Source organism: Vipera berus (assembly GCF_964194415.1).
Source record: "Vipera berus genome assembly, chromosome: 9".
In the NCBI taxonomy this organism is placed as follows: domain Eukaryota; kingdom Metazoa; phylum Chordata; class Lepidosauria; order Squamata; family Viperidae; genus Vipera; species Vipera berus.
In genome coordinates this window covers 13,337,117-13,354,928 of record NC_138212.1, presented here as the reverse complement: position 1 = coordinate 13,354,928, position 17,812 = coordinate 13,337,117, and the positions used below count along the sequence as shown (strand labels likewise).

Below are 17,812 nucleotides of genomic sequence, written 5' to 3'. Positions count from 1 at the left end.
TCGAAGTCCAGGAGTCATAAAAGAGCCGAGGTTGCCTACCCTTGGCTAGCCTGTCCACCCACCCACCTGCCTGCAAAGAGGAATCAGCAAACTGTTACCCTTATCAAGAACATCTGGAAAATAATAAATCAAGATTGTTCTACTTGCTTGCCAAAATTATATAAAGGCAATCTCACCCTCCCCAAAGACCTGGTGTTTGGGGGGGGGCATTTTCTGGGTCAGCCTATAAGTCACGAGTTCAGTCACAAACTCAAGAGGTGCAAAACCAAGGATTACATTGGACTGAACTAAAAAAAAATATTGTAACTTTTTAAATATAAGGTTATTTACATTTGATAATTTACGATATTGTAGATAAAAATAACAGGATAATATTTTATGAATACTGGAGGTTTTTTAGAATGTTGATTATTAGTATTTTAAGATATTTTATAGATTGGCGTTAAATTTAGAGAGAGAGGTGGTTGCATTGTTTTATCTTGGTATTAAAAGAAAGTTGGAGGCCTTTCCTGTTATAAATTTTTTGATCTGTGCTTTTTCTCACTTTTAATTTATTTATTTTTTCCATTTCCCTTTACGTTAGTTTATATTTTAATATTTGATGTCGAACTTTAATAAAGATATTGCATGGAAAAAGAGATGCAAAACCAAAAAGTGGAGAAAAACTCATTACTTGCTATTGAACTACAGTCCCATCTAAGCAAAAAAAAAAAAAAAAGCATCTCAGCTGATGTTCTTGATTAGATGAAGCCTAGCAGAGAAACAAGGCAAAGCGCAAATTGATTTGTGCTTTAGATTGTAAGCCGCCCTGAGTCTTCGGAGAAGGGCGGGATATAAATGGGATTAAAAAAAAAAAAAGCTAAAAGGGGATCCAAAAGCAGAAGTGCAAGGAGGAGGAGGAGGAGGAACCTTCTGAGTGGTAACCAGTGCTTTATTGTAAAAGAAAAAGGTGCCGGAACTCACACATGTCATACAACCCACCTTGCCTACTCTACAAAGTTCCATCCTAAAAAGGTGCCGGAACTCCATTCTGAGCGTTCTATGAGAAAAAAAGCCTTCTATCTATCTATCTATCTATCTATCTATCTATCTATCTATCTATCTATCTATCATCTATCTATCTATCCAGTGCTTTTTTGTAAAAGAAAAAGGTGCCGGAACTCACACATGTCATACAGCCTTGCCTACCCTACAAGGTTCCATCCAAAAAAGGTGCCGGAACTCCGTTCTGAGCGTTCTATGAGAAAAAAAGCCCTGGTGGTAACTAAAAAGATCCTGAGGCCCTTTGAGTCAAGTTTCATGCATATTCCTTGGCAGCTTTGCAGAAGAAGCTTGCCACTGCTTCGGCTTGGGATGTCCTTCCAACTTCCCAGTCTAACCAACGGTTCAGGCATCTTTCATCTGAGTACCAACCATACTGGGGAAGGATTTTTTTAAAAACTCTCAAAGAGGAATCAGAGGGTCAGGGGTCTTCCCTCGCCCCTCTTTTGCCAGACAGAGTTTTATTTTGTATTCTTGATCTTGTAAAGACTAGGTCAGAGAAGAGGCTGTTTTCAGATATAATTTTCAACTCTGGACCAAATGGCTACTCAAGCAAGTGAATATACTCCTATGCACTTTTCCTTTGTGACATCATATAATTGCCATTTCCAAGTAGAATTTCAATTACATTTTTGTATGCTGCTATGTAGAAAGTGGTTATTCTCGTTACATTTTCTTCTGCTCCCTCTTTGTCCATTCGTGCACTGTTGCAATGAGGGGTCCTTGGTGCTCTCTGAGCTTGGTTGTTTTTCTTGCAGACGTTTCATTGCTGAAACTAGGTATCATCCTGTTGTTACCTAGTTTGGGTAATGAAACGTCTGCAAGAAAAATAACCAAGCTCAGAGAGCAACAAGGACCCCTCATTTCTATCCTGGGTTACAAATATGCTCCTTTACGGATACACTGCAATCTTCCACTTTAAATGTTACCTCTGTTATGTGCGTGGCTGTGGCTTAAATGAAGACATCTAAAGAAGCATGCAGAAGAGAAGTAGCCAGTCTGGTGTCCTGTCACAACCCCCTGCTTTATACTCATGCTGTATGTGTCATGGTTCCGACAGACAGAGATGAATAAAAATGGATGCTGGAGTCTGAACAATCTATATAACACTGGATTGCCTGCCCTGACGTACTGTGCTCAAGATAGTACCTTGAGAAAGAAAGTGATGCAGGATTATTGGTGCAAACTAAAAAAACAGGAGCAGCCCTCTGCAAAGATATTTTAATATATGAAGGAGGAGATTTTTTTTAAAAAAAACTGAACATGAGGTTCTTCCCTAATCCACAGCATTCCTCATTGGAGATGCTCTGTGTCTAATTCTGGCTCCTTGACAAATGTTCAAGGAACAGATGGCTAATGCCTTGTGACTGTAACCACTTACTGAGAAGTGGGTAATGTTCAAAATTTTATCTCCAGAAGAAGGTCCTTGGCCTAGCCTAGCCAAAGAAAAATCAATGGCAATGTTAAGGAAAACTTTTAAGTAATCTTTATTATCCACCCATTGATTTGCAGACCTCATGCACATATGCAGAGTCGGGAGGTATATAATTTAATAAATAAATAGGTGCTATCAGGATCCAGCAGGAGAGGATATAGAAAAAGTGAACATAGAGATAAAACAATTTGATAACTTTTGATGTTTCCTGCAAAAGGTCAATAAGGGTTTTTCCAATCATCACTACATTTGCAGGATCCAATCTGGGTCGGTCACTGGGACCAGAGGTTTAGTCTTCCGAGTTTTCGGACTCATGCTGAAGCTTATCCTCAGGGAATGTCTCTCTACTGAGCCCTGGTGGCACAGTGATTAGAATGCACTATTGCAGACTAATTCTGCTGACTGCCAGCTGCCAGCAGTTCAGCAGTTTGATTCTTACCAGCTCAAGATTGACTCATCCTTCCATCCTTCCGAGATCGGTAAAATGAGGACCCAGATTGCTGAGGGCAATAGGCTGACTCTGTAAACTGCTTAGAGAGGGCTGTGTATATAAGTCTAAGTGCTACTGCTATTGCTCTTGGAAGATGTCACATTCCAGAAGTGAATTTGGACCAATCTCTGGTCCCAGTGACCAACTCAGATTGGATCGTGCAACATTATACCATGTATATTTGCCTTCATTCATCACTAAATGGAGGCTATGGGGGAGACTTTTCTGTCTCCTTTTTCTCAGAGGACGATGGGAACACCTGCTGCCAGCATCAAGTGCCCTTCGTCCAGTGCGCTCCCACAGGGAGGGTCTGCTCAGGGTCCCACCGGTAAGAGATTGCCGGCGGGTAACGCCCAGGGATAGGGCCTTCTCAGTGGGGGCGCCTGCCCTCTGGAACCAGCTGCCAGTGGAGCTGAGGACTGCCCCCGACCTCCGTTCATTCCGCCGGGGCCTGAAGACCTGGCTCTTCGAGCTCTCTGGCCCAGGCTGAGGATTAATTTATTTTAACTGGGGTTTTATTTGCACAGGGTTAAGTTTAATCTTTTTTAAACTGGTTTTAACTTTTGTATTGTTGGTTTTTAATTCCCTGTAAACCGCCCTGAGTCCTCAGGGAAAGGGCGGTATATAAATGTAATAAAATAAATAAATAAATAAATAAATAAATAAATTTAAACAATGACCTACCTCTAATTAAAACAGTCAATTTGGCCGTTGTAAATATGTGCCTTTGCCAAGCACCTGAATTTTGATCACAGAACCACGGGGATGCTGCCATGATCATAACTCACTTTTCAAAGTGCAGTTGTGACTTCTAATGGTGGCTAAACCATTGTTATACGCTGAGCACAACCTGAATGTAACTTGACAGCAACTATTTTGGTAATATAACACACAGGGCCAGCTTTACTATGGTCCATCAAAATTGTGATGAGGATTTCTTTTTAAAACTCTCCTTTCTGTTCAAACGTTAAGCAACTTACATAGATCAGGTTTCTACTAGAATTATCTGGGTTTCAAGGAACAGGCATTTTCCTCCATTTCTGCTTGGAAACAATTATTATTTTGCTTCCCATCCAAAGCAATATAAATGACCTTTTCTTTTTCCTTTATCCCGAGTATTCTTGAGCTGTTACTGATTTCTAGATTATCTTGCTGTAGCAAATTGGAGTCAGCAGGAGAACTTGTCCTTATTATTTTTCATATTTAATCTGGAAAGAAAATGTTACTGAAAAATAAAGCTAAATGTACAAAGTATACAGTATGTTAGTAGAAGAGCTAGGAAAAAAGACATTTGTAGCCTGTTGTAGCTTGCAACCTGGTTAATATATAATTAACTTGGACTCTCTATATAGTAATTACCTACATCAATGAAGATAGAATTAAAAAATAATCATGTGGCAATAAATTAAAAAGGAGGCTATAGAGACCTAGGAATCAGGACATAACTTTCTATTTTCCCTAGATTAATGATGGAAATTTTTATGCTTCTTTAGCAGTACAATTTTTCACCTGAAATCAAAAGTAATAATAATAAAAAAGAAAAATGTTAAATGCAAAACAGGAACCAGATATATCCATGCCTACAGAACAGGGGACAGGATGTATCCCTTCTTAACTGCTTTTTGGCTCCAGCTTACCCCAAACGGTGCCAGCTTAGAAAACCAATAAGTCCAATGAAGAAGTTTTAGAAAAGAATAGCTTTTTAATTAGAACAATTGAACGTGTCCCTTAATTTCTGAAACAGCTGGCTTTAGTCTGGTGTTCAGTAAATATTTTGAACTACAGCTGTCATCATTACAACAAAAAATACTGGCTAGGGATAATCTCAATGCTAGCTTTAAAGATGCTCTAAACATACCATCAGTACATGGTTCCTAACCACAGAATGCGGTACAGGATGAATGCATGTTGTAAAAAAAAAGCTGATTCAAACAGGAGGTTCATTCAAATAATGATGCCTCATCCCTTCCTTCAGTTTAGTGGAAATAAGCAAATATAAGGTGGTTGGGAGATTCTCACAACATCTCATTTGTGAATGATGAGCAAGAGTCAGAGAAATTATGCTGTAAGCAACTCGAGTGAAAGATCTACAAGGCGCATGCATGCCCTATTATTTTGAACTGGTCTGGAACTGCCTGTCAATTACTGTAGATGTAGATACACTGATAATTAAACAACTACTAGACACTGAGGTGCAGGTGATGAATTGGAAATGTGGGTCTAAACTTCACTTCTGGAGTAGGATAAAGCAGTGAATCCATCCACTAATCAATTTTAGCAACCCATATTTATTTGAGAGACACAGACTAGAACGTGGAACTAAACTGTTAATCTGCACACTGCAATTTAGATCTCTGAGCTAAGGCTGCCAACCACTCCTAAATAATTATCCATTTTGGTCTGACCTAAAATTGAGACTGCCAGCTATAGGTGTCTGCTCACCCACCAATATTGTGCAGAATAATACAGGGGCATTTCTAGCACCTGGAATTGCACTTCTGTTCTCCAGACCTTTATTATATATTATCAAGGTTTTTCTCCACCAGCTGTTACAGATGTTTGAGAATTTCACCTTGCATTCTGCAATTTGGTGTAAGACAATGTAATTTGCACTGCTGCTCCAACCAATGTGCTGTTTAGAACACACATGTCCAAACCCTGCAAGATAAACCGTGACTTTAAAAACATACGAAAATGCACAGAAAAGGGGTTTTTACAGCAAGTACTATATGGGTTAAATTTGTATTTTCAGAAAAAACCACTTCAGACTAAGAAAGTAAGCACAAGTACTCCTCGACTTACGAACACATTTGAGCCCAAAATTTATGTTGCTAAGTAAGACATTTGTCAAGTGGGTTTTACCCCAATTTATGACCTTTCTTGCCACAGTTGTTAAGTTAGTAACATGATAGTTCAGTGAACCTGGTTTCTCCATTGCCTTTGCTTGTCAGAATGTTGCAAAAGATGATTACATGACCCCAGGACACTGCAGCCGTCATAAATATGAGTCAGCTGCCAAGCATCTGAATTTTGATCACATGACCATGGGGATGCTGCAACGCTCATAAGTGTGAAAAATGGTCCTAAATCGTGTGTTTTTTCAGTGCTGTTGTAACTTTGAAGAGGCACTAAATGAATGGTTGTAAGTCAAGGACTATCTGTACAGAGATATCTTTTCTTGAGAATTAAACATTTGTAAAAAGGTAAAGGTAAAGGTTCCCCCGCACATGCATGCTAGTCGTTTCCAACTCTAGGGGCCGGTGCTCATCTCCGTTTCAAAGCCGAAGAGCCAGCGCTTGTCCGAGGACATCTCCATGGTCATGTGGCCGGCATGACTAGACGCCAAAGGTGCATGGAATGCTGTTACCTTCCCACCATAGTGGTCCCTATTTTTCTACTTGCATTTTATGTGCTTTTGAACTGCTAGGCTGGCAGAAGCTGGAACGAGTAATAGGCGCTCACTCTGCTACGCGACACTCGGGATTCAACCCGCCAAACTGCCGACCTTCTGATCGACAAGCTCAGCGTCCTAACCCACTGAGCCACCGCGTCCCTAAACATCTGTAGATTAATTAAATGAGCACAAAACTAATATGGATTAGAAATAAATTGAAGAAAGAAAGAAAGAAGAAAGAAAGAAAGAAAGAAAGAAAGAAAGAAAGAAAGAAAGAAAGAAAGAAAGAAAGAAAGAAAGAAAGAAAGAAAGAAAGAAAGAAAGAAAGAAAGAAAGAAAGAGGAAGGGGGAGAGGAGGGGGAAAGGAAGGGACTACTCTAGAACATCACATTATAGCAGTTGAGAAGGAACCAGTTTTATTGTGGCATAGGATTAAAAAATAACAGCAACTTTATTGTATCCATTTAAAGTTTTCCTGGGAGGAAAAAAAAATCCCTTTCATCATACCAGCTTAGATAGCATGAAAAAAATAAGCCAGGACTTCTGCGTGCAGATTTTAGCCCCAGCAATCAGTACTTTGATACCTTGTGAGCAACTCTTTCAAGAGAGCTAAATATAATTAAGTTTTGAAATAAGGCAACAATGTATTTAAACATTTACAGCAATTGTAAAAACTGTTTATTTACTGGTGTTTTATCTTCCACACACTATGTGTTTTCTTGGTTTCTTTTCTTTTTTTCTTTTTGTGTTGGCATTTATCTTCCTTTACTCTTCCAATGTTTTATTTCTTTTTTTGAAGAGAAAGTGAAATATTTGGGATGATATAGGAAATTCACCAGAAGCCGCCTTCTGTGGAGTCAGACCATCTGTCTGCCTAGTTCTATATTACCTGCACAACGAGAAGGCTCTACCAGCTCCAGACCTGCTTTACTGGTCGATCCCCAAAGAATAGCTAAGAATGCCTTGCTTTTTGAATAAGTACTTAGATGCCACCAAGCTCAGTTCCCTCAAACATTTTGGGACTATAGAAGAATGGACTCTAAAAGTTTCGGACCTGGCGGAAATGGCAAAGATTTCGGCTTACTTGAAAGATCATTCGCAAGAACGTTATATTATGGAGTGGAAAAAGTGGATTGATTATATCCAGAACAAATATGGGACTAAAAAGTTTCATTTAGCATTTGAATAAGTTTCCTTTTTTTTTTATATGTAATATTAGTATTGCTTGTAGTCATTTCATATGAGCTAGAGTGCGATAGAATTAGCAGTTTATTGTTGTTAGCATATGGATGTTTATGATTGTTCTTCGTTTTTATACCTTGTATTTAGCTCTGGGAAGTCGGGGGGGGGGGAATGGGAGGGAGGGATAGGGAGGGTTAGGTAGGGGTGGGTGGAGGGAGGGGGGATTGTTAAAGATAAAATGTACTGTAAAACTTTTCAATAAAAAAAACATTTTGGAAAGAAATCAGAAAGAAAGCACAGTTGCACAGCAATATAGTACAGGTAATCCTTGTCTTAGGACCACAGTTGGGACTTTCTGTTGGCAAGTTAACTTCTTACTGTGCCCAATTTTACAATATTTTTTTTGTCACAGTCAAGTGCATCAAATGGTTTGTTAACCAAATCTGGCTTCCCCTGTTGACTTTGCCCATCAGAAGCCAACCGGGAAGGTTGCAAAGGGCAATCGCATGACCTCAAGATGTAGCCACCATCGTGTGTGTGTGTGTGTGTGTGTGCGTGCGCACGCACATACATACACACACAGACACACAAACACACAAACCAGTTTTGAATATCCAACCATGGGGATGCTGCAATAGTTATGAAGTGTGAGGACAGCTGTGTGTGTGTGTGTTTGTATGTATGTATGTATGTATGAAGACACCAGCCTGAAGATGACAAGTGGGACCTCGTCGAAATGTCACCAAGACACTCTCAATCTTACATGGGAAAAGACCCGAATACGCCAAGACCTACATACCTGTACCCGTGAAAATCTACGAAAAAACTGGGGTGCTTGGCAACTGGCATCCAACAGTTATTAAGTGCCAGGACAGTTGTAAGTCACTGTTTTCAGTGCTGTTGTAACTCTGAACAGTCCCTAAACGAATGGCTGTAAGTCAACATATGACCACAGCTGAGCCCAAAACTGATGTCTCTAAATGATAAATTTGTTAAGTGAGTTTTTGCCCCATTTTACGACTTTTCTTGCCATGTTTGTTAAGTTGGCAACATTTATTTATTTATTTATTTTAATCCCATTTATATCCCGCCCTTCTCCGAAGATTCAGGGCAGCTTACAATTTAAGCACAAACCAATGTGCTTAGCAATAGCCTTCATTCTATGTATATGCCTGCTTATTAGGGCTTTCAGCCCCCCCCCAAGCGGCATTATAACAAAGTCAGCTTATTGCCCCCAACAATCTGGGTCCTCATTTTACCTACCTCGGAAGGATGGAAGGCTGAGTCAACCTTGAGCCTGGTGGGACTCGAACCTGCACTAATTGCAGGCAGCTGGTGTTACTTAAGGAGGCATTAGCCCACTGCTCCACCAAGGCTCTAACATAACATGATTGTTATGTGTTATGTGTGAATCTGGCTTCCCCATTGACTTTGCTTGTCAGAAGGTCGCAAGAGATGGTCATGGGACCTCCCAAGACTCCAACCATCATAAATAAGAGTCAGTCATCAAGCATCCAAATGTAAATCATGTAACCATGGGGATGCTTCAATGGTCATAAGTGTGAGAAATTTTTTCATTGCTGTTGTAACTTTGAAAGGTCACTAAATGAACTGTTGTAAGTCGAGGATTATTTGTATAGCCATCAATACTGATGAAGAATATACACACAATACGTGATGTACCAAAAGCCAGGCTGCATAGACAATTTATTAGAAATATTATATCAGTGTTTCTAAAACAGATCCCTGGGGGTCCCTCAAAACCTTTTCAGGGGTCCACAAAATCAAAATTATTTGCCAGATATTGAAGATATTTGCAAAAACATTAAAGTAATATCACTTTTCTCATAATTATTTTTTGTTAAAAAAGCAGAGATTTTCATTAAAATGGTTTATTTATATTCAGATTTAATGAGTTTAATATTGTTATTTTTACATGATTCAATAAATAAATATTCTACAAAGCCAACAATTTTAATAGTTAATTCAGTAAATATTGATAGATTAAACCCAGACAAACAAAAGCTCTTTTTGGGATTCTCCATAATTTTTTTTAAAGTGGGAAGGGATCCTAAGAGCTAAAGTTTTAAGAAATATTGCATTGCATTAAATATTCAAATTGGTTTCAATTTTCATCTAAATCCTTCTTTGCTTCCTTGACCCACACTTGGAATATTCCTAAATTCAGCAACATTTTCTCTGGGAAGAAGTAATTAATAGCATTAATAAAACACATTGTGATTGACCTAATGGACCTGGCCGTTGGTGCTCCCTGTATACCTTCATGCAAAAAAGGTTTATGAGAGTCAAAATCACTTTTTAGAGCCTTCTTGTTTTTAAATGCTTGCCTCTTTAGGGATTTGAGTAAACAAGAGTAAAGCTCCCAGTTGTGGATAACTTGCATAAGGTGAGTGCTCAAAATTTGCTAAGTTATCAAGTAATTAATATTGCTTTATTGTAGTTTCTGAAGTCAGCCAACCGTAACCTATTCAAGAAATCAAGGTTAAACCAAAATGTTGCTTAGGCCAACATATGAATGCAGACATTGGACCAGAATCATAACTAAGAAAGCATATTAAGTTTAATTAATAATAATAAAAACTTTATTGATTTAGTCATTTGACCATATCAAAAATATAAAAAGAACACAAAAATACAGGCAGACACAAGGACATGTTCACAGTAAGTCATCACCCCTACAGTTAATCCCAATCTGATCTAAATATTCCATCCCCTTTGAAATGGCCTTTTGACAGTTGAAAAGAACTTTGAAGTTTAATTGATTAAAACCAAACTTCATTATCTTAAAATTAGGTACCCTATTGATTAAACGTATATATGCTGCCCGTCCCACTATCTGAATATTTCAATATTAGTCTTGCCTATGATTTCTGCCATCTGCTTTGAAGTTTACAAATGCAATAAGTTAAGAATAAAAGTAGCAACATCATTTGCAAGCTGTCAGTTCATCGGCTACTGTAGCAGCAGCTGCAGCATTAGACAACTTTGAAAGATCTCCAAAAGGTACCGTAAGTGGAATTGGAGCTGCTGAACCCTGGGATAGAAGGCTGGCCAGGGAACTTGAAACATCTCAAAATAAGGCAAAGATGAACCAATTCTTTCCTAATATTTCCAAGAGAGCCTCAAAGACATGTCCTGAAGTAACCAGGAGTCAAGCCTGACTCAACACAGTCTTTATTTAACAACCAACCCTGTCTGCAAGAAACCACCCTGTTTCTCTACAGTGCACAACCTGAAATTACCTGAAATGAAATGTTGGGTAACCAAATACAAGCATAGTTAGAGAGCCCTTCTTTATTTTTTTCCCCCCATGGTTTTCTCCTTCTGCCCCTCCACCAGCTAGCATAAAAGACAGCAATTTGCCAGTCTTCCAAAATGCCAGGCAGGAAGCCAACTACAAACCCTAGCGGGGGTCAAAGAGATGCTTGGAACTGAGCACTTGTTTAGCTACAGCTCGGCACGCCAACAGCCTCCTCCTGACTTCCACCAAATTCTACAGAGAAGTTTTTTTCCATTTTCTCATCCATCACCTTCTAAGTGCAAGGCTGACCATCAATAAACAGCACTGAAATACTGCAGGGAAAATGTTTTTGGCTCAGCAGCAGAAAAACCTTACAGCTCTCTGCTCATTTACCCAGGGACTGTATTCAGACAATCTTCTGACCAAATTGGTTACCTAATCAATAACATCACTGGCCTGGTCTGGCCTGGTGAATGTTAACCATTTAAAATTTCCTTGACTTACCATAGCATGTTGTAGGTACTTAACTCTATTCAGTTGATGAATCATCATCATCATCATCATTATTATTATTATTATTATTATTATTATTATTATTATTATTATTATTATTATTAATTTTATTTGTATACCGCCCTTCTCCTGAAGGACTCAGGGCGGTGAACAGGGCAAACATATAAAAGTACAAAAATACAAAAATTAAGAAAGAATTAAACGAGATGCCCAAGCTACAATAGGTTAAATACATTTAAAACAACAATAAAATCCAAACCCATCCCCATCATACCATACTACACTTGACTTTAGTCAAAAGGCCAAGAAGTTATGACCAAATAATTATTTAATCATGAGTAAACATGACTGTTTTGAATTATAATACACTGCTGTTGTGGTTATTTTATTTCATACACTCACTAGAGTCCTTCAGGACTGAAGCGATCAATAAACCATATAAATCCTATCAATAAATCCTGCTAGGGTCCCTCCTTTGTTTGGAACTTAACTGAAGCTTTCCCAGAGTGCAGAGAAATGGATGCTTCAGCTTGTTTGGCATAGCCCCCAAGGACTGCAATAGTCAAAATTAGGATCACCCCCTTCTGATTTTTTATCCTCTTTTAGCTTATTTTTCTTGAGGGATCTTTCAAGTGCCGCATGTCAGCATTATTCCTTGGAGTTTCCAAGTTACAACAGAAACATTTTGCCATCAGAGGTCAGAAACACAGGAAGACGTTCTATCTTGATGTACCACATTGGACCAGCCTATCTAGATGCCTACCAACTTCATATAGCCTTCTATGCAATGAAGTGGCTTCTTAGGCTTCAGTGTAGAGCAGTATTTCTTAATCTCGGCCACTTTAAGATGTGTGGACTTCAACTCCCAGAATTCCCCAGCAAATACAAACCAAATTAATGCTCACATTCACTAAATTGTAGTTGGCTTAATAAATCATAGTGGATTTTCTTACCAATTAGCCTGGTCAAGAAACCATAGTTAGCATGAAATCTGAGTGTCACTGAAGTCACATAGTACGTATGTCCATAACAAACTATGATGTCAACATGTACCTCCTGTGCAAATGATATGATTATTGCATCAGGATGTCTCGGGCAATTGTGTAAGTCACACCATTTGTACAACCAACCACCCTATAACTACCTATAGTTCCCACAAAAATCTTTCCTTGGTTTCTGCCTGCCTGCTAATTCTGGCCAAAGAATACCCTGCGCAGCATACATTTAGCAATAGTCTTTCTGACCCAAGCAAGTCACGGTAGACCAGAGTTGTGGGTTGTTTTTTTTTCAAAACGGCAACTTTAAGATGTATGCGTTTCAACTTCTAGAATTCCCTAGCAATTCTGGGAGTTGAAGTCCATGCAACGTAAAGTGACTGAGGTTGAGAAACACTGGCTTAGAAGGTTACGCAAACCTGGTTATGATTTATAGGGCTATTATTACAAGAAGATGGTATGAATTTATTCTCCTTAGAACCAAAGAATGGAAAGACTCCAACTTGAAATAAGAAGAAATTTCCTGCACATGGACAGGTAACAGCATTCTGGGGTTTCACAAAGAGGGTTTTTTCCCCCCAGTCCTATCCAGAAATGCTGTGGATTAAACAGGGCTCTTTCTTGTAAAGCAGGGGTCTTCAAACCTGGCCCTTTTATGACTTGTGGACTTCAACTCCCAGAATTCCTCAGCCAGGCATGCGGGCTGAGGAATTCTGGGAGTTGAAGTCCACAAGTCATAAAAGGGCCAGGTTTGAAGACCCCTGTTGTAAAGCAATTACTGCATTGCCAAATTCCCTAATAACACCATTCCTTTACAAGTGGCAAGCTCACTTCAGACTTTGCAGAGATCAGCTGCAGAGATTTCAACTCTCTCTTTAAAATCTGACCAGACCAACCACAATTTTGTTTCCTGGTTTCTTTCCTCCATTTCGAAATATATATTTGAAATAAATAGCCGTAAATCTACAGGGGAGATCTCCTGCTAGGCTCCATTTAGGAATGGAAAGTTTGTTACAAGCCTCTTCTACGACATTCCTTCTTACCTAAAAACCTGCACAACGGCACTTAATTTTGTTGCGGATGGGTCAATGCACAAGAATGTGCAAGAATGATACAGCAGAAGCACAGTGTTCTCATTCAGGAGAAAAAACCTGCCTTCCTCCTTACTAAACAAAAATATTGTGCACAAGAGTTCTCCTCCTCAGTCTTAAATCCCAGTCTCTGTTTTAGCAGGTATGCTTTCTAATTACTGTAACTGTCCAGTCTAAATCAGAAAAAGAAATGTATAAGATTTCAGGCTATACAAAACAGGCACTGCTGAAAGTAATAAGCAACATGGACAAAGATCATCTTGCAGCCTACTCATATTGACATAAGTTTTCCATTTATAAGGCAAATTTTGATGGAGTGCAAAAAAGGGCTTTTTTGCATATATCAGTTATACTGTTCTTTCCCAAATCCAACAGGCTTTATGTGACTTGGTGTATCAATATTAGGAGAACCAGCAAAGCTATTTTAACTAGCTTCAGAAGCCAAATACAAAATCCAAACTTAGATAAAGTGTGACAATTGGACATGTTTTTCCCCTAAATCTCATCAGTGTCCCCTGCTGCCTAAGTTCAGGATATTACTTGCCTAAAAGAAACCTGGTCAGAAATATTGTTGACATGTTTCTCAGGAACACAGAAAGTTTTCGTATTGTATTAGACCAGAATCAGCGTAGCAACTTCAGAAGTTTGGGCACCAGGCTCGCCGCGTCATGTGACTTATCGTGACTATTTTCCCCTTGTCGGAGCTGGGGTGGGCACGGCTTCCACGTGACACATCCAGCCTGCAGTTTGACACCCCTGTATTAGAGAGTTCTCAACAGAAGGCTGCACAGCCATTCTAATAGGCCAATCTTTTCTCCAGGTATCTTCCAGGTGTGTTGCATTCTCACACCAATACTATCAGTCAGATGGACAAAGCCAAGAAGCCAGCAGGATGTCTGTTTGGAGAAAGAGATCACAACTATAGGGAGGGGCACCTATTTTAAATATATACCTTGGCTGCTAGGGAAAAACACACACTTTTCTTCTGCAGCCTGAGTTGTGTCCCAGTGGGGATTACACACAGATGGTGGAGGAATACAATTTAGCCCATGCTCACCAGTCTCATTCCTGATCCAATTAAATTTCCAAAAATAAACCAGAGTAACCTCTATGCTGCCCAGCACATAATACACTTAGCTACAAGGTTAACCTGAAAGAATGGGGTATTTTCCCAGAAATATACTTTTTGAACAACCAGGGGGTCACAATGGTGGTGCAGTCAAAACTCCATCTGTCCTTTATATCAGAAGTCCCCAACCTTTTGGGCACCAGGGACCAGTTCCGTGGAGAGAGGTTTTTCCACGGACCAGAGAGTGCATGGTTTTGTGTGTTGCCTGCATCTCGTGGATAGGGCTTTGCTTGTTTGTGCAGACCAGTTGCTGGGGCTGGGGACCCCTGCTTTATATACATCAGATGGCATTGTAATTGCACCATGATTTAATTGACCATTCTAGGGGCAGCTTAATGCTGTTAAGTCAGGTAATATGGAGCACATGCCAAGAGAAAGAAGAGTTTCAAGCACACTTGCCTTTATGTTCATCCTTGCACCTCTTTTCTAGCAATAGCACTTACTTATATACTGCTTTACAGCCCTCTCTAAGCAGTTTACAGAGTGAGCAATTTGCCCCCAACAATCTGGGTCCTCATTTTACCGACCTCGGAAGGATGGAAGGCTGAGTCTACCTTGAGCCTGCCAGGATCAAACTCCAGGCTGTGGATAGAGATAGCTTGCAATGCTGCACTCTAACCACTGAGCCACCAGGCTTCATAGATTGTTGGAAGCCAGCCTTCCATAATTTCCTGGGCACCCGTGTACCTCATATGGCTACAGAGCATCTCTGGAGGACCATACAGGTAGTCCTCAACCTGCGACCACAATTAGAATCAGAATTTTTGTTGCTAAGCAAGGCAGTTGTAAAGTGAGTTGCTCCCAACTTCACAACCTTTTTGGGGGGGGCGGTTATTAAGTAAATCACTGCAGTTTTTGAGTGAATCCTGCAGTCAACAATCAACTCCAGCTTCTCTCACTGACTTTGCTTGTCAGAGGCTGGCCAGGAAGGTTGCAAATGGCAGTCACCTGACCCCGGGGCACTGCAACCAGGCCGATGCCAACCACCTAAGTTTTGATCACATGACCATGGGAATGCTACGATGGTCATAAGCGCGAGGACTGGTCACAAGTCCCTTTTTTCCTGCCATTGTAACTTCCAATGGTCACTAAATGAATGGTTGTAAATTGAGGACCACCTGTACCCCCTTTCCCTGAGGGCAGCTTTTCTGGTGGGCTCTGCAGAAAAGACGGCATTTAAGAAAAGCAGCCCCGGGAAGGAGACCTTCAGCAAGCAAAAGTTCTTTTCCTACACACCATAGCTTCGTCTCTTAACTCACAGACACCCGAAGGCAGAGAGAGGCTGGTGGAGCCCCAGCATCAACCTACCTAGCTTCATCAGGCAGGCGAGCAGGATCCAGAGGGTGATCTCGAAGGGCACGTTAACATACTTGTACTGAATGTCCAGAACTGGGAAAAGTTTCCGATGTTTGCCGTGCCCGTCGGTGGAGACGTTCTTGGGGCGCCCGGAGTCGGAGGGGCTCTCGGCGGGAACCGGCGGAGAGGAGGTGATGCCCACGGTCACCAAGCTGGGCTGCCGAGTGATCTCCACGGGAGTATCCGAGCCGGAGCTCTGAAGCAACGGCAGCAGCCCCAGCAGGGCAGCTGCGCCAAAGAGGAAGGGCAACCCGCGGAAGGAGCAGCGGGGCCTCCTCGGCCACTGCGCCGGCATGGTGCTCCTCGTTCCCGGGGAAAGCGGAGGCGGAGAAGAGGGGTGTGGATGCCGAGGACCTTGCCTGGCGATCAAGGCTTCATTGAGGGCGGGGGGGCGTCTGCGGAATCAGCGAAGGCCACCGACGAAACGGAGCCCGAGGAAATCCACCCGAAGCGGCGCTCGCCTGGGCGAAGCGCTCATAATAGGGAAAGCCCAGCTTAGGACGGGGCGCTTGGCTGCGCCTTCCTTCCTTCCTTCCTTCCTTCCTTCCTTCCTTCCTTCCTTCCTTCCTTCCTTCCTTCCTTCCTTCCTTCCTTCCTCGGGACCGTCTCTGCAGGGCGAGGGAGCCAAGGAGGGAAGGGGGGCGAGGGGTCGAGCGAAAGCCGGCGAACCGCTCGCTCAGCTGCCCAGGCAACGCGAGGCAGCCGACCAACCCACCCGGGGACCCAGACCTGCCTTCCAGGCGAGCGCCTTGAACTTGGACAGACCTCACCTCCAAGGACAGCCGAGCAGCAGGGCAGTTCCCAGAGCAGGAGCCGCCGCAGCTGGAGAAGAGCCGGCCAGGAGAAGGAGGCAGCGGCGCCCGAGCGAGCGAGCAACCGGACAGCCCAAGCGGCAGAGAAAAGCCGGCGCGCGAAGGCAAGCGCGAGTCAGGCCGCTTCCCACGGCTGCGGGAGAAGACACCTCGGGGGCGGAGTGGGACGGCTTCCTTCCTCAGGAGCAGCCGGCAGGGCCAGGCGGCAGCGGCGGCGGCCGCAGCGGGCACGGCGGGCTTGGGCTTCCCGGAGCTGGGAAGAAGAAGGAAGCTGAGCTTGTTCCGGATCCTCGTGCGCCGCAGCTGGGCAGCTCCGCCCGGGGCCGGCTGCTCCTCCCCGTGGCTCCCAGCGCGCGCCCGGAGGACGCTGCCTCCCTCCCTCCCGCCTGCTCGCTCAGCCTTATCTGTGCCGAGACAAGGACGCCGCGGGGAGAAGCGGAGGGAGAGGAGGGCGCCGACGCCGCGCCTCCCTTCCTCGCCCGCCGCCACAGCAGCCTCCGCCGGCTGGAAGCAGCACTGCACGGGAGCCTCCGCGTCGCAACCGGGCGGGAGGGCTGGGTCCTAGCCAGGCCACCGAGGAGGACGGAGGAGCCACGCCGCAGCCAGGTCCCCGGCTTGGAGACGCCTCGGCCGATCGGGCTTTTTTCGATCGCCCGTTCCAGACAGCCGCTTTGCAGGGCAGCCACGGGTTGTCCGTTGAAAAACGTGGGGAACAGCAGCAAGCCGCGGCGGCGGGTTGCTGCTGGGATACACCTCCCCGCTCGGCCAAGAGAAATCACCTCAGTGGAGCTACAAAATCTGGGCTGCCGAGATCCAGTAAGCCAGAGAAGGCCTCCTTTCAGCATCTTCCTGGTGTAGAAAGGAGCAGTTGGGCTGGGGTATTAGAGAAGTCGTATACAGATAGTCCTCGTCTTACAACATTCGTTTCGTGACTGTCTGAAGTTACAACCGCGCTAACAAAGGGACCTGTGACCATTTTTCACACTTTTATGGCTACTGCAGCATCCCCACGGTCATACGATTAACATTCAAGTGCTTTTGGCAACTCATATTCGTGCAAGATTTATTTATTTATTTATTTATTTATTTATTTATTTATTTATTTATTTATT

At 42.5% G+C, this 17,812-nt stretch overlaps 1 protein-coding gene across 1 annotated transcript in view; it reads right to left on the bottom strand.

The window, feature by feature from the left end:
* The window catches only part of SLC9A1 (solute carrier family 9 member A1), a 69,935-nt gene extending 52,871 nt beyond the window's left edge, over positions 1-17,064 (bottom strand). Inside the window, exon 1 of the mRNA XM_081334734.1 lies at positions 15,841-17,064. Within this exon, the coding sequence (XP_081190860.1) occupies positions 15,841-16,183 (343 nt within the window). The 5' untranslated portion in view covers positions 16,184-17,064. The remainder of the gene's footprint in view (positions 1-15,840) is intronic.
* Between the last annotated feature and the right edge of the window lie 748 nt (positions 17,065-17,812).